The following is a 22,325-nucleotide window of genomic DNA, read 5'->3' on the forward strand; positions in this document are numbered from 1 at the left end:
ATGTGACTCAGCCCATCACAAGCAGGAAAACTTGCCAAGGTTAAGACTGTAGGAAGGGACAATGGCCACGAATCACCTTGTGGGCTTCAATGATAGACATCTACCACAAGGAAACAACCTGTATTCTTGAAGTCATTTCTCCACAGGCCCTTCAGATTCATTTGCATATCATTTCAAAGTATCAGGCTGTGCCCTGGCTGGTTTTCTCAGTGTTTAGAGCGTCAATCTACACACCAAAGAGTTGCGGGTTCAAGTCCCGATCAAGGGCACATACCTGAGTTGCAGGTTCAATCCCCGGCCCCAGTTGGGTCAAGTTCAGGAGGCAACTAATCCATGTGTTTCTCGCACATTGATGTTTCTCTCTCCCTCTCTCTCCCTCCCTTCCACTCTCTGAAAATCAATGGGAAAAATATCCTCGGGTGAGGATTAACAACAGCAAAAAGTGTCAGGTTGTTTGTTGGGTTTTGAACACCAGAGGGCAAAAAGTAAACCTGGTGACTGAACATTTGAGCCAGATTTGCAGAAAGTGGGGCAGGATGGTGAGACTTTACTGGCTGAGAAGTAAATAAACCCTTTTCTATATGTGACACATTCATTTCATGTGGACCCAAAAGAGAAAGGTGACCTGCTTACTCGAGGGAATCGACGCCGCCTGCCAACATGTGCAGGTGGTTCAGCGTTGTGATTGAGGTGGTCAGGTGGCGTTTGGCATGATCTAACTGCTTAATATCACGGGTGATTTCTTTAACCTAAATATTGAAAACCGTGGGAGAAAAAGGAAGAAGGTAAGAACGATATAAACCCATCTGCAAGTAGCTCCACAAGAAAATACTGCAAATGAAGCAAGAAAAAAAAAGAATCACAGGTTACACCCGAAACTAATACAAAATAACATTGACTATAAACTGTAATTGAAAAATAAAATGTTAAAAAAAAGTCTCAGGTTAGCCCTCGGAGAAAACACAGGGTTTTTCACAACAGATAATCAAAATCATTCTCAATCAGCCCATTTAAATTTAATTTGGCATTTCTTCAACAGACTTTACCCAGGGTTATAAAATCCTCATTTGTGAGAATGAAATGAACTTTATTTTTCACCAACTGATCTCTCTCCCTCTATCTCTCCCTCTCTCAAATCAGTTTAAAAAAAACACACTATGTCCTTAGGTAAGGATTTAAAATTTTTTTAAATAAAAAAAAGTGAAAAACCTGGTAGTGAGTTAAGTTCATGTGACCTGATTTTCTAGTTGGATCACCCTGCACGAACTCATAAAGATTATGACCTGCCCAGCTCAGTTTCACAATCACAAACCTGCAAGGTTTTTTGTAACCAAAAAGATTAGGGGGGAAAATGATAGTAATAATGGTTTCCATTCATTGAGCAACTAACACAAGTCTAAGACTATGCTCGGTGCTCTTCATACATTCAATTCTTGTAACGCTTTGAGCTAGATGTTGTTATTCTTATTTACAGTTGAAAAAACTGCAATTCAGAAACATGACATTATGTAGTCAGAATCTGAGCCCAGGAGTTAGTATTTCACAGCACCTCCCACAGAGTACGAGTGGGTGAGGCTGGATTCTTGGTCAGAAGCGGGGCCTTCAGAGTACATCACCGGAGGACAGATGTGTAGAGGGAGGACTTAATCAAAACCATAAGCATGTATCATGGGCAGGCTACATCCACCTCCCAGATCCAGGAACCGTTTTCATGTGATACTAAGTGACATATCGTATATCTTAATAATGGCTTCCATTCATTGAGCAACTAACACAAGCCTAGTACTATGCGTGATATACTAGTAAAATACGTGATATAAACAAGTGCTAGAGAAAGGAATCCAAAATGACTAGAAAACTATTTAGACACAGGGCTACAAATATCGGGCGGCAGGAAATGAGTCACTATCGCTAGCTCCTCCTCCTGAACTGATCTAGAGTGTACTCAGAGGACTTGTTTTAGAGAAGTGGGTGCTATGGTTGGCAGCAAATGGGAGTAAAAGCCCATTAACGAGTATAACTGGATAAGATGCAAACTTCCTCTTCTGGAGCAGAAAAATTAGGAAGAAACCTAAACTCACCATTTGCTCTGATTTTTCTGCTTTGTCTTTGATATCTTTGATTTTGCCGAAGAGTTGCTGAATCGCTTTCTGGGCCTCTTCAAGTGCCTAGAATAAGAGAAATAGATGAAAAACTAGACGGCACCAGTCCCTACATGTAATCAAGTCCAGCTTTAGAAGAAAATTAATAAAGTTCTCTTGATTCATTGCACTTACGCTGACAATTTTACTGGACCAAAGTAGTAGAGACAGAGCCCAGCATTTGGATACAGGGAAATACTCAGGATTCTTGCCAATATGCATCATAAAGTTTTAATTTAAAAACGAAACTATTTCCCTCTATCCCAGCGATTACTACACATTTTGATGACAACAAATAAACAGGACATGCATATCTGTGTGTGTGTGTGTGTGTGTGTGTGTGCACGTGCATGCATGTAACCTTGAAAACCTGTAGAGAGACAGAGGTGACTGATGGGGGTAGGGGAAGCTCTGAATTTTGGAATTTCCAGATGACTGTGCCTTCAAAAACATCACAACTATCCATGGGAACTCCAGACAGTGGCAAACCTTAAAGACATTATAGTACCCCACGTGGAAATCAAAGAAATGAAGTTAGAAAGGGACGCTTAAAGCTACAGGTGAGCCAAATGTTTCCCCTGAAATAAGAACCTACAAAAGACGAATGCCACACATTAAAAATATTACAACCCACAGTAGCTTCTGTGAGTAGGGGAAGCAATATTCAGGGATTTGTAAGGGTGCAAAAGCCACACATGTGCAGAACATGTGTATTTATAAAAGATGCAGCAGTCAAAAGGACCCATGCTTCATTTCATCAAAAGCACTTTATTTAGTTTGGATTTAAGAGTAGCCTGTCCTAATTGGGTCTCACTAGCCCTTTATAAATGTAATGACAAGGCTAATGTAACCCTGGAGCTGTGTGTGGCCATTTTTGCCCACAGAGAAAAACAGACAGCCTTCGTGGGAAGGACACCCTCACAGAGGGAAGAGGAAAACAAAGCTGAGATGGAGAAAGACAAAAGGCAGACAGAATTATCTGAACCCCTGAATCCAGCTGTACCCAATGGAAGAGCTACCTCTAGACTATGAATTCATACATTTTCTTTTTTGCTTAGAAAACAAACAAACAAACAAAAAAAAAACGGGTGAGGCCGTGTGCCCCTGGATCCGGGTGAGGCTGGGTCCCGGACCCGGGTGAGGCCGCACGCCCCTGGATCTGGAAGAGGCCACGCACCCCTTGGTCCGGGTGAGGCCACGCGCCCCTGGGTCCGGGTGAAGCTGAATCCTGGGTCTGGGCGAGGCTGTGTGCCCCTGGATTCGGGTGAGGCTGGGTACCAGGTCCGGGTGAGGCCATACGCCCCTGGATCCGGGTGAGGCCACGCGACCCTGGGTCTAGGAGAGGCCACGCGCCCCTGGGTCCGGGTGAGGCCACGCACCCCTGGGTCCGGGTGAAACTAGATCCCAGGTCCGGGTGAGGCCGTGTGCCCCTGGATCCGGGTGAGGCTGGGTCCCGGGCCCGGGTGAGGCCACACGCCCCTGGGTCCGGGTGAAGCTGGATCCGGGTAAGGCTTGGTCCCGGGTCCGGGTGAGGCCACGCGCACCTAGGACCGGGTGAGGCCACGCGCCCCTGGGTCTGGGAGAGGCCACGCACCCTTGGGTCCGGGTGAGGCCTAGCGCCCCTGGGTCCGGGTGAAGCTGGATCCCGGATCCGGGTGAGGCCGTGTGCCCCTGGATCCGGGTGAGGCTGGGTCCCAGGTCCGGGTGAGGCCGCGCGCACCTGGGTCCAGGTGAGGCCACACGCCCCCTGGGTCCGGGTGAGGCCACGTGCCCCTGAGTCCGGGTGAAGCCGTGCCCCTGGGTCCGGCCAAGACCAAACCAGAGGGAGTCGGACCTGCATTACCACCATTTGTCCACCATCCAGAGCTGAGGGGTCAGTGCCGACATGTACACATAATGAACTGGTGGACATTGAAATTGGGTCTCAAAAGAACTGTTGGTCCAGAAAGAAACTCACTACAGACTGATTCATTTGCCTGTCAGCATAACTATTATTGCTCGTCTCACATTCAGTTCTTATAAGTATATCTCTAGTGACACATGATCTCGCTCATCTAGGGGAAATGATGAACAATATAGACTGATGAACAAGAACAGACCCAGAAACAAGGAGGCATCGATCGGACTATCGGGCCTCAGAGGGAGGATAGGGGAAGGTGGGGGAAGGGGGGAGAGATCAACCAAAGGACTTGTGTGCATGCATATGAGCCTAACCATTGGTTAAGTTCAACAGGGGGTTTGGGCATCCGTGGGGAGGGGTGTGGGATGGGAATGGGGGGATGAGGACAAATATGTGACACCTTAATCAATAAAGAAATTAAAAATAATAATAAAAATAAAATAAATAAAAATAAAATAAAAATAAAGAATGATGAAGGCTTAGCAACCATGAAAATATTGATGCAACTGAAAGTTTTCTGGCAATAAATTATACCAGATCTCTGAAAAAAAACAAAACAACAACAACAACAAAAAAAAACCTCTTGCCCAAACTGGTTTGGCTCAGTGGATAAAGCGTCAGCCTGCAGACTGAACGGTCCCAGGTTCGATTCCGGTCAAGGGCATGTACCTTGGTTGCAGGCACATCCCTAGTTTGGGGTGTTCAGGAGGCAGCTGATCGATGTTTCTCTCTCACTGATGTTTCTAACTCTCTATCCCTCTCACTTCCTCTCTGTAAAAAAATCAATAAAATATTTTTTTAAAAAATCCTCAAAAAGCAAAGTTAAGTTGTCTTCCTCTGCAGAAAATATTTTCCTTGTTAGAGGGATCATATCTCCCTTTCCTTACCAGGTTTCCTGAGCTGTCCACTTCTTCTCATATTGGGAATCCTTTTTTATAGTGAGCTCCCTGCCTTGCGTGCAGCTCAAATCCAAACATGGCTTTCTTTTGATCTTCTTCCACCTCCTCTGGGGTTGCAGGAGGTTTCACATGTGGGGACAAGGATGCTAAGCTAGTGCATGTGACTATGCTATGGCTTCCGCAATGAACGTCCAGAAGCTCCTCTGAGAAGGCCCTTAGCCCATTTGTTGCCAAGTCTGAGGTCATGATTCCAGCAGCTGCTCCACCACCTCCCTGGGCAGCGTGTGTTTGCTCTGCTGGATCAACTTACTTACATCTACAAAGGTTTGTGAGCAAAGGAGCTTTCTACCTGTCATTTCTGCACCTGGACACAGGTATTTTCATCATTGGAAAGTTTGGTCTTGGAGTTGGAAAAGGAGCAATGGAATGGGACTGGGTCACTCTAGGTGACTCCTCTCCATTCCATCCCATCCAAAAAGGATGCCTCACTCAGCAACTGTTTCCACTCAGCTTCCTACCATCCTGTCTTTCTGATTCCAGGACTTCGCATCCCTGAAACAGCTGTGGTGTCGCCCTGGCCAAGTGGCTCAGTTGACTGGAGCATCATCCCACGCACCAAAAGGTTTGGGTTCAATTCCCAGTCAGGGCATATACCTAGGTTTCAGGTTCGATCCCCAGTTGGGGCAAGTATGGGAGGCATCTGATTCATGTTTCTCTCTCACATCGATGTTTCTCTCTCTCTCTCTCTCTCACTCTCTCTCTCTCTCTCTCTCTCTCTCTCTCGTCCTCTCTCTCTAAAAAATCAAGAAAAACATACCCTCAGGTAAGAATTAAAAAAATAAAAAGAAACAGCTGTGGTGTCATGAGAAAACCCTCCATTTCTCAGTCAGAAGGCAGGAATATGAGGCCTCTCTCCACTGTCACATACTAGCTGTATATCTCGGGCATCAGTTTCCTTGTGTGAAAAGTGGTGATGATGGCACTTCCAGGATTGTTGGGAAAATGTAATGACATAAGAGGTGTAAAAAGCTGCATGAATATTTTATTTATTTCCAGAACTTATGACCAACCTGAGCAAATGCATGTATGCATATATGTATAGATAAATATACACATATATATGTAATGTTCTCCTCTGACGACACTGTTCCCTCTCACACACAACCTCTAGGCCCGCCTACTAGCTGACCCGTCTTATTTTTAGCTCCTCCCTGAGTGAATCCATACCCACTCATGCCACCTCCCTACCTCTTCTCATCAGCACTAATCATCAAGGAAATGCAAATCAAAACCACAATATATATCACCTCACACCTGTCAGGTTGGCTATTATCAAAAAGACAACAAATAGTAAGTGCTAGTAGTGATGTGGAGAAAAGGGAACCTAGTGCACTGCTGGTGGGATTGTACATTCATGCAGCCACTATAGAAAATAGTGTGGAAATTCTTTAAAATTAAAAACAGAACTACCATATGACCCATTAATTCCACTTCTGGGTATCTATGCAAAGGAAACAAAAACACTACTTTGAAAAGATATATACACCTCTGTGTTCATTGCAGCATTATTTACAACTAGAGGCCCAGTGCACGAAATTCGTACGGGGGGTGTGGAGGGGAGTTGGTCCCTCAGCCTGGCCTGCACCCTCTCGCAATCCAGGACCGCTGGCTCCTAACTGCTCTCCTGCCTGCCTGCCTGATTGCCCCTAACTGCCTCGTCCCCCACCACGGCTTCATCCAGAAGGACATCCGGAAGGTAGTTCAGCTTCTGGTATAATTAGCATATTACTCTTTTATTATTATAGATAGTCAAGATATGGAAGCAACCTAAGTGTCCATCAATAGACGAATGGATAAAGAAAGTGCGGTACAGCCCTAGCCGGTCTGGCTTAGTGGATAGAGTGTTGGCCTACGGACCGAAGAGTCTTGGGTTTGATTCTGGTCAAGGTTACGTACCTCGGTCCCCAGCCTGGGCCCTGGTCAGGGCCTGTGCAGGAGGCAACCAATTGATGTGTTTCTCTGACACTGATATTTCTCTCTGTCTTTCCCTCTCACTTCAACTATCTCTAAAAATTAATGGAAAAATATCCTTCAATGAGGATTTAAAAAAAAAAAAGTGTGGGACATTTATACAATGAAATATTACTCAGCCATAACAAAGAATGAAATCTTGCCATTTGTGACAATATGGATGAACCTAGAGGATATTATGCCAAGTGAAATAAGTCAGAGAGAGAAAGACAAATACTGTACATTTTCACTTATATGCACTATCTAAAAAACAAAATAAATAAACATACAGAACAAAACCAAAACAGGTTCATAGAAACAGAACTGATGGTTGCCATAGGGGAAGAAGGGTATGGTTGAAGGAGATTAAGAAGTACAAACTGGCAGATATAAAATAAGTCATGATGATGTAAAATGCAGCATAGGGAATATAGTCAATAGTATCATAATAATTATATAGAGTGACAGATGGTTACTAAACTTATTGTGGTGATCACTTCATAAGGTATATAAATATCTAATCACTATATAGTATACCCGAAATTAATATAATGGTATGTCACTACAACTTAAAATAAATTTTAAAAATTCCCCTCCCTGTTTCTAATATTCACCTCCTCAAAAGCAGGATACAAAATTCTTTTGACCATTGCTAACTGCTATACCACCCAACCATAGATTTCTTAAGATTATGACAAACCAAAATAAAATTTGAACAAAATAAAAATGTAAGGAATAAGTTATCAGATGTCTAGTTATAACCAAAAGGAGGAAACTTTCAAATGCTCAACACAGTTACTGATTGTGTGCAAATCTCTGTTGTCTCCATGGCCTAGTTCAAGTGCCATTTCTTTCCATCCTTTCCCCTGACTTCCTCTTCCCTTCCAAACACCTTCTCTCACAAACATACATGAAGCACACAGTAGAATCCATTCATTCTTCATCTGGGTGCCCATGGACCTTTATGTATAGTTAACATTTGTAATAATTTTTTGTGGGTCTATCTTTTGACTGGATTATGTGATTTTAGAGGGCAGAGAAATGTCTCACTCATTGTAACTCCCCCATACCTACGGCAGTGCCCAGGATAAAACAGTAGGTGTTCAACACATGTTTAGTAAGTTGAATTTACAACCAATCAATCATGGTGTACACAAATACAGACACACACTCCATCATTGCTCTCAGGGATGGTCAGGCAACACACTGGCCATAGTACTTATGGCTGTGCCCGCATTTCAACTGCAGACCTTCTTTTAAGCAACATAATTCAGCTTTGCAATCTTCACATACTGAAAAAAATGTTGGTTTAAATAACCTAGGAAATTAGAGGCAAAATTTTCAACTTATCATGACATCAAGTTTTGTAAAGTTGTAGCTATAATAGTAAATTATTATAAACTAGAGGCCCAATGCACGAAATTCATGCAAGGGGCTTGGCCCTCGCAGCTGCGGCTTCATCCGGAAGGTTGTCTGGAAGGTCGTTTGGCTGTTCGGTCTAACTAGCATATAACGCTTTTATTATTATAGATTCATGTATATGTGTATGCATTTTTTTCAGAAGAACTTCATCTACCTCAAAAGCCCTCTTCATTTAAGAAAGACACTTTTTAATGATGGTCTTTTAATAAACTATATGTTTTTAGATTATTTGAGATATTTCAGATATTTTTAAACATTAGATTACAAATTTTCTTTCTGAGATAACTGCAAAATCATTTTTTCTTTTGGCTGTGTTAAGAACTAGAACTAATTTTAATATCCACTTTATTTAAACAACAAACACTATACTGAAAATGCAGCGATAAAAAACAATTCCTGCTCTCAAGGAGTTTATAATCTAGCAAGCCAAAGAGACAGGCTAACAAACCATAAGAACACTGAGATGTGATAAAGGTATATATAGTGTTGTGGGAGCCCAGTAAGATCATCAGCAATACTGGCTTGTTTGTTTGGTAGGAAGAGAGAGATAAGGAAGGGAGGCCCGAGAAGTCACAACTTCACAACTTATTATTTGGGCCAGAGTGTTTTAAAATAACAGTTGTAGGCCCATCTGGTGTGGCTCAGTGGTTCAGCGTCAACCTATGACCCAGAAGGTCATGGTTTGATTACTGGTCAGGGCACATGCTCGGGTTACAGGCTCGATCCCCAGTAGGGGGCGTGCAGGAGGCATCCAGTCAATGGTCCTCTCTCATCATCATTGATGTTTCTATCTCTCTCCCTCTCCCTTCCTCTCAGAAATCAATAAAAATATATTTTTTAAAAAGTTTTTCTGATGGTAAATCATACTGTCATCTCATCTCTAGCATCTAACCAAAGCTAGAGCACAACTGAAACTTTACAAAAATACTTGCCAACTGATGAAAAATATGGGGCCCTGGCCAGCGGGGCTCAGTTGGTTGGTACACTAAAAAGTAGGTTCCATTCCCAGTCAGGGCACATACCCAGGTTGCAGGTTCGATCCCCGGTCAGGGCGCTTATGGAAGGCATCTGATGGATGTTTCACTCACACATTGATATCTCTCTCTCGCTTTCCCTTTCTCTCCCTCCCTCTTTAAAAAAAAGTCAATAAAATTGTTTTAAAATAAAAAATATCACGGGGTACTCCTAAGAGTAGCAGTGCTGAGACTACTGCTCTGAATGCTTTCCCTAACTTCAGGCACAATTATAAGCAGTGTTTCAAAAATAGCACCACACTCACAAACTAACTGTTATCTACTTGCCTGATGTGGAGTCTAAAGCCCAGGATGATGCAAGGGGTCAGTAAATTCTAAAACGATTGGAACCTTCTAAAAAATGTTGGGTCCTGATACAAAAAAAACACACACTAAAGAGGCCTCTGCAGGCAACTGCCCACCAGAAATGACTGACCTTTTTGGGCACAACGTGCACAGAACTCGGTGATATCGTCGGTCATGTCATGTTCTGATGATGCTCTTACTGGGATTATAAGCACTGTCTGTTGTCCAACACCTTAAGACATATGACATTCAGCTAAGAAAGGCAAAAAGGGCCAAGCTAAGGTCTGAAGAAGTGTACGATTCCTTCTCAGAGAAAGGGTTTCTATCTCTATTTCTCTTATTCTCAGTCTGGCATCCCACCAGCACTCTCTCTGCTGAAGGTACCACTTTTTTGTTCCAGCAAACAAATAAGACTCACACAATCTCACATTTCAGTCTTAAAGAAAGATAAACTGTCTGCCAGATTTTTTTCAGGCTGGAATGCTTTTGCTTGTTATAACAATGTACCAAAGTCAAGGAAATTTAATCTAATTCATTTTCCAGAGTCAAAAGGGTTCTTGGGAAGCAGTCACTCCATCAAGCAAGTCCATTCTCAACACACACCCCAATATTTGAAATCTAATTTCTAGTAATCAATTACACAGAAAGAAGAGCATTTTGTAACTGGGAGAATCCTAAGACCTAAAAAAAAAGTTAAGATTTTTAAAAAATACTTTTACTACCTGGCTAATCAGAAATGTGCTGAAAGATATCGAGTCTGGCCCCAGACATTCTAAAATAAAACGGGGCCACTTTTCCTTTCCCAGCTGTATGTGGACTAAAAACAGAACTAATCACCCAAAAATGTCTGCTTTCAATCTACCCTTACTGGAGTTTCCGAATTGAGCACTGGAGCGTGGCTGCAGCCTGCATCCGAGGGTGTTGTTAGGAGCAGGTGCTGTACTGGTCCTATTTAGTAACTCAATTTCTGCAATCGGGAGGTGCAAAGCAACCCACTGAGCAGGTCTAGAAGGCTCAGCAGAACCAATTACACTATCTCTGTATTTCTGAGCATCATTAACTGTAACCATTATTCTTCATTCTCCTTGCCGCCTGAAGTAGACTGCACAGGCTACTGAAGCCACACGAGGTCATGTGCGTGGAAGATAAGCAGCATGGAACCTGGCACAGGCTCTACTGCTTTCGTCTTCTTTCATCTTTTTATTTTCCTTTATCCAGAACTACTGTCTGCCACCTATGTAGACAGAGGAGATATGAGCCAATGGAAATGCATTGAGAAATTAACATCCCCTCTGGTTCTTATATGCGTCTTTATCCTGTGACTCCACAGGCAGTTTCTAAGAGATTTTATTTTTTTAAGTAAGCATTTTTTTTATTATTGTTGACAATATTACAGATGTTCCCCACTTTCCCCTTTTTGCCCCCCTCCACCTGGCTCCCACCCAACTCCAGGCCTTCACCACATATTGACTGTATCCATGGGTTATACATATATGCATATAAATTCTTTGGTTAATTTCTTCCTGCCTTACCCCCACCCCCTTCCCTCTGAGATCTGTCTGTCTGTTCCATGCATCCATGTCTCTGGAGCTATTTTATTCGTCAGTTTATTTTGTTCATTAGATTCCACATATGAGATCATGTGATATTTGTCTTTCTCTCACTGGCTTATTTAGCCTAGCCCTAGCATAATAATCTTCAGGTCCATTCATGCTGTTTCTAAGGTAAGAGGTCCTTCTTTTTTTTTTTTTTTTTACAGCCGAGTAGTATTCCATTGTGTAAATGTACCACAGCTTTTTTTATCCACTCATCTACTGATGGACACTTGGGCTGCTTCTAGATCTTAGCTATCTATACTAATCCTATATAATAAAAGCCTAATATGCTAAGTGTCCATTCGTCCAATGACCAGTCAACTATTCAACCAATCAAGGCATAATATGCTAATGATATGCTAAGGCCGCTCAACCGCTTGCTGTGAAGTGCACTGACCACCAGGGGCAGATGCTCCAACCAGTAGGTTAGCTTGCTGCTGGGGTCCAGCTGGTCAGGACTGAGTGAGATGGGCCGAACATGCCCTGGAGCCCTCCTGCGGTCCCTCCCCAGCTGGCCAACCTCCTGCCTCCGTCCCCAGCCCAAACGTGCACCAGTGGGGTCCCTTAGCCTGGCCTGCACCCTCTCAGACCCCTGGGACCCCTCAGCAGATGTCTCAGAGCTGTTTTCAGCCTGATCCCACAGACCACTCCCTTTGGGAGGGCGCCAGACACAGGGCTCACCCAGGGGCTCCACCCGTGCATGAATTCATGCACCAGGCCTCTAGTAATCTATACTAATAATAGCCTACGTGGTCGTTACACCCTCATGCCGTGATGCCTCACACCGTCACAATCCATCACCAGGGTGGGCGGGGCTCGACACTGCATTCATGGCGCAGGGTTCCGTGGCCCTGCACGCACCGCAGAGGCAGGACCCCCGGCTCTGGCCTACCTCTTTGGGGCAATCCATCGAGACAGTGCACAGGCCAGGCTGGGGGAACCCCCCTCCCAAGTGCACAAATTTCGTGCACCGGGCCACTAGTTGTAAATAATGCTGCTATGAACATAGGGGTGCATATTTTCTTTCTGATTGGCATCTCAGGATTCTTAGGATATATTCCCAGAAGTGGGATCACTGGGTCAAATGGCAGTTCCATATTTAATTTGGGGGGAATCTCCATACTGTTTCCCACAGTGGCTACACCAGCCTACATCGCCACCAGCAGTGTACTAGGTTCCCTTTTCCCCACATCCCTGTTGTTCGTTGATTGATTTATGGTAGCCAGTCTGGCAGGTGTGACGTGATACCTCATGTCGTTTTAAGTTGCATCTGACAATTAGTGACAATGAGCATTTTAAAAATATATATTTTATTGATTTTAGAGAGGAAGGGAGAAGAAAGAGATAGAAACATCAATAATAAGAGAGGATCACTGATTGGCTGCCTCCTGCACACCCCCTACTGGGGATCGAGCCTGCACACCCAGGCATGAGCCCTTGACCAGAATTGAACCTGGGACCCTTGAATCCACAGGCTGGCGCTCTATCCACTGAGCCAAACCAGCCAGGGAAAACATTTTTTTCATATGTCTCTTGACAACCTGTATGTTCTCTTTAGAGAAGTGTCTATTCTCTCAATTTTTAATTGGATTGTTTGTTTTCCTTTAGTTGAACTGAATGAGTTCTTTACATATTTTGGAAATTAACCCCTTTTAGATGTATCATTGGCAAATATGTTCTCCCATACAGTGGGTTCCCTTTTCATTTTGAGGACAGTTTCTTTTGCTGTGCAGAAGCTTTTTAGTTTGATATAGTCCCACGTCCCACTTGTGTGTTTTCTTCCTTTGTTTCTCTTACCCTAGGAGATGTATCAGCGAAAATTCTATGTGAGATGTCTGAGACTTTACTGCCTATGTTTTCTTCTAGGATTTTTATGGTTTTGTGACTACCATTTAAAATTTAAGTCTTTTATCCATTTTGAGTTTATTCTTGTATAGGGTATAAGGTGGTTTTTGTTTTTTTTTTTTTTTTTTGCGTGTACCTGTCCAGTTTTCCCACCGCCATTTATTGAAGAGACTGCCTTTACTCCACTGTATGCTCTTGGTTTCCTCTGTCAAATATTAATTGACCATAATGGTGTGGTTAAATTTTTGAGATATTTATTTCAGAAGGAGAAAGAAGGATAGAATCATCAACGTTCTGTTCTGCTCCATTGATCTATATGCTTGTCCTTCTGCCAGTACCAAGCTGTCTTGATTACAATGGCTCTGCAGTATAGTTTTGTGATCCTTCCAACTTTGTTCTTCTTTCTCAAGGTTGCTAGGAAGAAAATTCTGTTTTCCCACTATTCTGCCTTCATTTCTGTTGTCCAACTTTACAACTGTCTGCCTGTTCCCTGCCTACTGCTTGGAAAAGCAATGCATTCTATTAGTTAAAAGCAAGAGTTTTTGAACCAGCAAATGGATTTGACGGTTGGTCTTGCCATTTACAGTGTGATCTCTGCCAAGCCACAATACTTCTTGAAGGCACAGGCTCACCATCTCAAGGACAGGAATAAGAGACCCTAGCTCAAAAGCTTTTTGTTACAAAAGACTACAGGGCTGTCTGGCCAGTGTGGCTCAGGAGTGAACATCAACCCATGAACCAGGAGGTCATGGTTCAATTCCTGGTCAGGGCACATGCCCAAGTTTCGAGCTCGATCGGTGTGCGGGAGGCAGCTGATCAATGATTTTCTCTCAACATTGATGTTTTATATCCTCCCACCCACCCCTGAAATCAACAAAAACATTTAAGAAAAATACAGGGCTTAGTAATGAGCACTGTGGAATTGTTTACCTGGTAGCCCTCCTTCTTCTCAGGAATCTTCCTTTCACCCTGTTATTATGGAATCTGCTGTCCCAGAGCTAGTCCAGGCCCAAGCTGGGCCAAATAGGGTTTTCCTGTGACTTTCTAGAATGAATCAGGGAAAAGTTCATCTCTTTCTGATGGTGGGAACCCCAAGATGTGAAAGTGAATTAGATTGTGGCAAGGTTCCTCAGTAAGGAGAGGGCTCTGATCTCCAAGTAAAGATAATTCTGAACATTTTTCCAATCCTGGGCTTCAGTTGTTTGACAAATCCAGCTGCGAAACTACTCTTTCAACATTTGACTGTTCAACTTCTCCTTCAAAACAAGACACAAGAGCCTTCCAAATAATCCCCCTTTTTGCCTAGGACGGTTTGAATTGGGAATTTGTCTTCTGCAAAGAGTCCTGATAGAGAACTCAGCTCATAAAAGGGACTCACTAAATGGTAACTATTAATATTATTCTCAGATGTCCCAGACAAAATGCCATATTTCAGATAAGAACCAAAACTCAAGCCATCTTTAGAGCTTTGTAAGCTGATTAAGTTCAACATCTGCAGGCAGATGCATAAGAATGGCTCATGGATCAGGGGATGATCTCTTCAAATCACGTTGAAAACAAAACATTCTCCAGAAAAAAGTTTCCATCCTTAGTTCAATCCTTCAGTAAAAAGTGAGTGCCTGAGGGCATGAGTGGGAGGGGGTAATGGGGGAAGAAGGACACATATGTAATACCTTAATCAATAAAGAAATTTTTAAAAAAGAAAGAAAAAAAAGTGAGTGCCTACTATATGTACTGTGTTAGATAGTGAGAGAAAAAGATCACTAAATGGGCACACAAAGAGCTTGTAAGGAATACATATAAGAAACAAATAAAATAATAAGGTAAGAATAATACAAAGAGGTCTGAGTAATGAATGCCAAAATCATTTGGAAAGCAAGGGACTGACTGCTCAAGAGAGCAAAAATATTGCTGAGGGCTACCAGCTCTGATGAGCTCTCAACACTGACCCCTACTGTGACATCTACTGAAGGTAGATACCTAGGGGTAAGTAGGCTTTATTTATAGAATGTTCCTTCTTTTGATACTGCTGGCCACTATGGTACCTCTAGAGCTGCTGCTATGGAAACAGGGCATCACCAGCTGGAGCCGAAGTGCTCTAAGAGGACTCAGCAATAATAACAATGCAGCCCCTTCCCCACCATGGTGCCAAACAGTAGCAGAGGCTACAGGAATCTCAGAGCTGTGGATGACTGCATGTGCACAGCCTCCTGCTTCCCTGAACCCTCAAACACAACAGGTACCTTCTAGAACTGGTAGCCCTGGTCAAATGCCAGACGGGCATCCATCAGATGGGAATCACTGGTGTTAATACTAACTCCTCCATAGCCCATTCTGAAACCTTGAGTATAAAAGGCCTTTATTTAAAGCACAGGTTTCTTTCCAAGTTTGTGAACCAAAAGAATGTAAAGAGCAAAAGGAGTAATTCTCACCTTATTTGTTAAAATGCTCTGTTCCACCTAAGTTACTTTTATTTACGATTTCTGCAGACCACATCCACTGAAAATGTGAACCAAAGAATTCATTTTTATTGTTTTTGGGAGACAAGCCAGAAGTTAAAATCACAAGATGAGGCTGGCGCACAAATTCAGCAGTGCCCAAACAAGACGAAACATTTACATTTTAAAGTTCTGCTTATATCTGTTATCACCCATAACTTAAAATATGTTAGCCCTGAAATAGGTGGGAGTGGTGAATGCATTCATGCACAGCTTCCTTTGATGAAATGGAACCCATGAGGATGACTGCATTTAAAGCAATAGCTCCAAATGGCAAAAGAGAAGAAAATAGTTAAGCAAAAGTCTCAGCTGCTTTTGCTGAATAAAACGTACGGGAAGTCAACACTTTAGGAAATGGGGCACATTTAAAGGAACAATTTGTACAAGTTTAACAAAAGGACTACTTCCCCCAAATAGTAGGATTTCCCAGCTGCCAAGTTAAATTCTGACCCCCCATATGTTACTATGTTACTTTTCACTTTAGTCACTTAATAACTCTCATCTATATTATGGGTCTTCATTCAGAAAAGAACATCCTTTTGTGGTGACATCTGGGTGTTTCTTTACCTGATTTTTAGAGACGCCTTCTAAACCAAAAGCCCTCAGGCTATGGACATCCTTGAGGTTTCATCTAAGCGATTTTCTCCTCCTAATTCACTTAATTCTCTTCAGTACCACAGGTGTGCAGTCAACACAGTTGTCTCCTTTCCGCATGGAGCTCGTTTTGGCCGTTTTTACTGAGAGGGACCCAGCTGGTTAAAGAGGCCATGGGTCACTGTCACTGCTTAGATTCCCTTGTGAGCCAGTCAACTTTTCAGATTCTATAGTGGAAAAAAGTAGCGCCCTCCCAAATGCTTTTTAAGTTTGCCACTGTTATAAAGAGAATTTGGTATGGACAAGTATGCAGCATACTAGCAGTCAGAAATTTGGGGCAAGTCACAGAATCTATCTGAGCCTATTTCTTCATCTGCAAAATAGGGAGAATAACATCTACATGGCTGAATTCACATCTTTGTGAAGATCAAGTAAAATAATATTTGCAACCATATTTTGTAGAATGTAAGATAAACACATTTATATTGTAATAAAACATTAGCATTATAGATTAAAACAGATGACTCAAAATGTACCTTCTGCCAAAGAAACTCAAAATGTGTCTTTGCTTATAGTGAATCAATCAAGACAGACATATTAGTCTTATAAGAGTATGTTCTTAATTCTAGAGATCTGGATAACTCCAGGGCTGAAAACTGTACTGGAACCTGACCACAAGATGCTAAACCATTCACCAGAAATTTCCACAAATCAGAATCTCCAAGTAGTCAATGAAAAAAACAAGTGTAGTCCTTGGCCTAGCATAAATGATATGAGTAACAGGCAGAGCTACAATCCCTACTGTTCCATTATGACTGGGAACAAGAAAAGTTCAGAAGAATGACAGAGACCAGGGTGAGTAACTAGGTCTGAGGTGGGGTAAAGACTCCCTCAATTTCCCTCATCTTCTGATTTATAAAAGATAGTACTTGGATCATCAAATATACTTATCAGTATGTATATCTCCAGAAAAAGTGTCCCCTTCTAGTTGGGGGCCATTCTAAGAGAAGCACTAATATATTTTGCCTAACATCCATATTCTAGGTATCACATACGATATCTAGATGAACACAGCATCCGTTCAGAGTGTCCACAAGGTAACATGGAAACAAAAATCAGGAGTCCTAGCATGTGATCCAATACAATATGAAGGACAGTAAGTGTCTTGTATATTTTAGAGCTTTAATCTAGACCAGCGATTTTCAAATGGTGTGCCGCAAGAATTTTTAAAACATGGAATATCTGACTATTTAAAAAGGGGCATTGACCTCTTTTCCCTTAGATTGTCAAATAAAAATATGACAACACAACAATAGCTGTCTGGTGCGAATGCCCTGTTTTGAACCATAAATAAATGGGTCAGAGAATATTGTTGCATAGACTGGTCACGTCACATAATAAGGGTCTGACTGGTTAATTCTTGATACCAGAAATCCTTATATACAAGTATAGGCACTCGATTTTTTTAAAAGTCATTCTGGAGCAAAAAGGGTATGTAATTACCTTTTTTTCCTTTTCTTTTTGGTAAGTCAACCAAAATTATACCTACTTTTTATTTTGGTCGGGTCGGCAAAAATATATTTTTTGGTGTGCCACATAATTTTAGTAATTAGTTTATGTGTGCCATGAAGTGAAAAAGGTTGAAAATTACTGATCTAAATGACTATAGAACACCAAATTAAGCAGACTAAAAAATAGCATTATCTCTAGTTTTTGCAAAATTAATCTTCCTCCAGTGGAGATCTCAGAGTGCAAATTAGAGCAAAGGAAATTTCATAGCTATGTTACAGGCTACTGAAAACAGATTTATAAATGGAAATGTTGAGAAACAACCACAGCACTGGAATTCATGCTGTTCAAAATCCTGTATTTCCATGGATGAAAGAGAGGAGAGAAAAAAAAGAAGTCAAGTTCTTACATGAAGACAGTTTCAAATTCCCATCCATTGTTTAAACATATCTGAAAGACTTCTTGTGTCAAGGACCTTTGAAACCCAGAAAGCTTTGCCTTGTCAGCAGTAATACTGCAGTTTTTCTAACGTGCAACCTCAAACTAAGGATGGAATTTTCCTTCCAAAATTACTAACTACTAGCAGTTAAAAGCAAGAGTAAGCTGGGTAATAGCCAGAGCAGTTACAGTAGTGATGAATGGTGTTTTCCTCTTTAGATGGAGAAACTCTAGTTTAAACTTGTGACTGCCTTTAACATGGAAACAAGCAGATGGCAAAAGTTATGTCTGCCCTTCTTTCTTGGCTCCTGAAGAGTGCCAATTTATATGGAGATGGCTCAGAAGAAGAATAAACTTCAGTGTTCCTTCTGGCACACTACTTTCCTAAAACCATTTTCAATAATCCCATTGCACACAAGTGGGACTTGGTGTGTTTCTAAGGTCAGGAAGGAAATAGTCCAACTGCTGAACTTGCTAATGCAGAGAAATGATCATGGTAGTTTTCTTTTTTTGTGGGGAGGCAGTATCACTACTACTAGGTACTTAACACAAAAACTTAAGATTCACACTAACTGGTTTTGCTCAGTGGATAGAGCATCGGCCTGAGGACTAAAGGGTCCCAGGTTCGATTCCAGTCAAGGGCATGTACCTTGGTTGCGGGCACATCCCCAGTTGGGGGTGTGCAGGAGGCAGCTGATCAATGTTTCTCTCTCATCCATGTTTATTACTCTCTATCCCTCTCCCTTCCTCTCTATAAAAAAATCAATAAAATATATTAAAAATAAATACATAAATAAAAACAAAAAACAAAACAAAACTTAAAATTCTATAGCTAATCTGAAACACAGTCTGTATGGACTAAATGAAGACAAAATAGGAATGAATGCATGTCTAGTGGAAAAATAAATCTATTAAAGTTTAGAACAATATGGAAAGAAAGTTTCCAAAGAGATTAAATACTAAGATGATTAAAAATTACCATATGATCCAGCAAGTCTATGCATAGGTATATAATAAAAGAAATGGAAAGCAGGAACTCAAACAGATATTAGTATATCAATGTTCATTACAGTATTGTTCACAACAGCCAAAAGGTAGAAATAACTCAAGTGTCCATGAACAGATAGATGAATGGATAAACAAAGTGTGTCAGTCATCAAAAAGGAATTAAGTTTTTGAACATGAATGAAAATCCCAGATAAAAATACCAGAATTCAACAATACATTAAAAGGAAACAAGATTGATGGACCTCTAGCCAGGCTCACCAAGAAGCAAAGAGAGAGGACCCAAATAAACAAAATCAGAAATGAAAGGGGTGAAATAACAACAGACCCCGACGAAATACAAAGGATTGTTACAAAATACTACGAACAACTCTATTCCAACAAACTGGACAACCTAGAGGAAATCGACATATTCCTAGAAAAATACAACCTTCCAAAACTCAATCAGGAAGATTCTAAACAGCTCAACATGCCAGTAACTATGGAAGAAATTGAAGCAGTCATCAAAAAGCTTCCGGCAAACAAAAGCCCGGGGCCAGATGGCTTCACAGGAGAGTTTTATCAAACTTTCAAGGAAGAACTAAAACCTATCCTCCTCAGACTATTCCAAAAAATTCAAGAGGAAGGAACACTTCCAAGCTCCTTCTATGAAGCCAGCATCACCCTAATACCAAAACCAGATAAAGACAACTCAATGAAAGAGAATTACAGGCCAATATCCCTCATGAACATTGATGCCAAAATCCTCAACAAAATTCTAGCAAATCGGCTCCAGCAGTACATCAGAAAGATCATACACCATGACCAAGTAGGATTTATTCCAGGAATGCAAGGATGGTACAATATCCGCAAATCAATAAACGTGATACATCACATAAACAAATTGAGAGATAAAAATCACATAGTCATATCAATAGATGCAGAAAAAGCATTTGACAAAATCCAACACCCTTTCTTGATAAAAACTCTCAACAAGGTGGGAATAGAAGGCTCATACCTCAACATAATAAAAGCTATTTATGATAAACCCACAGCAAACATCATACTCAATGGGCAAAAACTAAAACCATTTCCCCTAAGAACAGGAACAAGACAGGGATGCCCACTCTCACCACTTCTATTTGACATAGTACTGGAAGTATTAGCTATCGCAATTAGGCAAGAAGAAGAAATAAGAGGCATCCAAATTGGAAAAGAAGAAGTGAAGCTGTCCTTATTTGCAGATGACATGATATTGTACATAAAAAACCCAAAAGATTCCATCAAAAAACTAATAGACTTAATAAATGAATTCGGCAATGTAGCGGGATACAAAATTAACGCCAAGAAATCTATGGCTTTTCTATACACCAATAATGAACTTACAGAAAGAGAGACTAAAAAAGCAATCCCATTTACCATCGCACCAAAAAAATTAAGATACCTAGGAATAAACTTAACTAAGGAGGTAAAAGACCTATACGCAGAAAACTACAGGACACTGAAAAAAGAGATAGAGGAAGACGTAAACAGATGGAAGAACATACCATGTTCCTGGATTGGTAGAATCAACATCATTAAAATGTCCATACTACCCAAAGCAATCTACAGATTCAATGCACTCCCCATCAAAATACCAACAGCATATTTCACAGACCTAGAAAGAACTCTCCAAAAATTCATCTGGAATAAAAAAAGACCCCGACTAGCCTCAGCAATTCTCAGAAAGAAGAATAAAGTAGGTGGGATCTCAATACCCGATTTCAAGCTGTATTACAAAGCCACTGTTCTCAAAACAGCCTGGTACTGGCACAAGAACAGACATATTGATCAATGGAACAGAATAGAGAACCCAGATATCGACCCAAACCACTATGCTCAATTAATATTTGACAAAGGAGGCATGAACATACAATGGAGTCAAGACAGTCTCTTCAATAAATGGTGTTGGGAAAACTGGACAGATACATGCAAAAAAATGAAACTAGATCACCAACTTACACCATACACAAAAATAAACTCAAAATGGATACAGGACTTAAACATAAGACGGGAAACCATAAAAATACTAGAGGAATCCACAGGCAACAAAATCTCAGACATATGCCACAAGAACTTCTTCACTGACACTGCCCCTAGGGCAATGGAAGCTAAAGAGAAAATTAACAAATGGGACTACATCAAAATAAAAAGCTTTTTTACAGCAAAAGAAACCATCAACAAAACAACAAGAAAGCCCACTGCATGGGAAAACATATTTGCAAATGCTATCACTGATAAAGGTTTAATCTCCAACATCTACAGGCAGCTTATGCAACTCAATAAGAGGAAGATAAACGATCCAATAAAAAAATGGGCAACAGACCTAAACAGAATATTTTCAAAAGAAGACAGAAGGAAGGCCAAGAGACACATGAAAACATGTTCAAAGTCACTTATTATCCGAGAGATGCAAATCAAAACAACAATGAGGTACCATCTCACACCTGTCAGAATGGCTAGCATCAACAAATCAACAAACAACAAGTGTTGGCGAGGATGCGGAGAAAAAGGAACCCTCGTGCACTGCTGGTGGGAATGCAGACTGGTGCAGCCACTGTGGAGAACAGTATGGAGTTTCCTCAAAAAACTGAAAATGGAACTCCCATTTGACCCAGTAATCCCACTCCTGGGAATATATCCGAAGAAACTAGAAAAACCAATCAGAAAGGATATATGCACCCCTATGTTCATAGCAGCACAATTTACAATAGCTAAGATTTGGAAACAGCCTAGGTGCCCGTCAGCAGATGAGTGGATCGGAAAACTGTGGTACATCTACACAATGGAATACTATGCTGCCATAAAAAAGAAGGAATTCTCATCATTTGCAGCAACCTGGATGGAATTGGAGAACATTATGCTAAGTGAAATAAGCCAGTCAATGAAAGAAAAATACCACATGATCTCACTCATTTAGGGATAGTAAAGACCATTATAAAGTGGTGAACAAAAAGATAGATACAGAGACAGTAAAGCATCAAACAGACTTTCAAAGTACAGGGGGAAAGTTTGGGAAAGGTGGGGGAGTTATGAAATCAAACGAAGGACTTGTATGCATGCATATAAGCATAAACAATGGACGCAAAACTCTGGGGGGGGGAGGGCATGTGTGGGTGTGGGGTGGGGGGG

General features: G+C 41.4%; 1 protein-coding gene across 2 annotated transcripts in view; it reads right to left on the reverse strand.

Annotated features, from left to right (window-relative positions):
- The window catches only part of VPS53 (VPS53 subunit of GARP complex), a 155,352-nt gene that overhangs the window by 104,315 nt on the left and 28,712 nt on the right, over positions 1 to 22,325 (reverse strand). For both annotated transcript variants that reach the window (XM_054709025.1, XM_008147865.3), the window contains 2 exons: positions 2,082 to 2,168; positions 634 to 749 (listed from right to left, as the gene is read on the reverse strand). In XM_054709025.1, coding sequence (XP_054565000.1) covers positions 634 to 749; positions 2,082 to 2,168 — 203 coding nt within the window. The remainder of the gene's footprint in view (positions 1 to 633; positions 750 to 2,081; positions 2,169 to 22,325) is intronic.

Source organism: Eptesicus fuscus, chromosome 20 (genome assembly GCF_027574615.1).
Source record: "Eptesicus fuscus isolate TK198812 chromosome 20, DD_ASM_mEF_20220401, whole genome shotgun sequence".
Taxonomy (NCBI): Eukaryota; Metazoa; Chordata; class Mammalia; order Chiroptera; family Vespertilionidae; genus Eptesicus; species Eptesicus fuscus.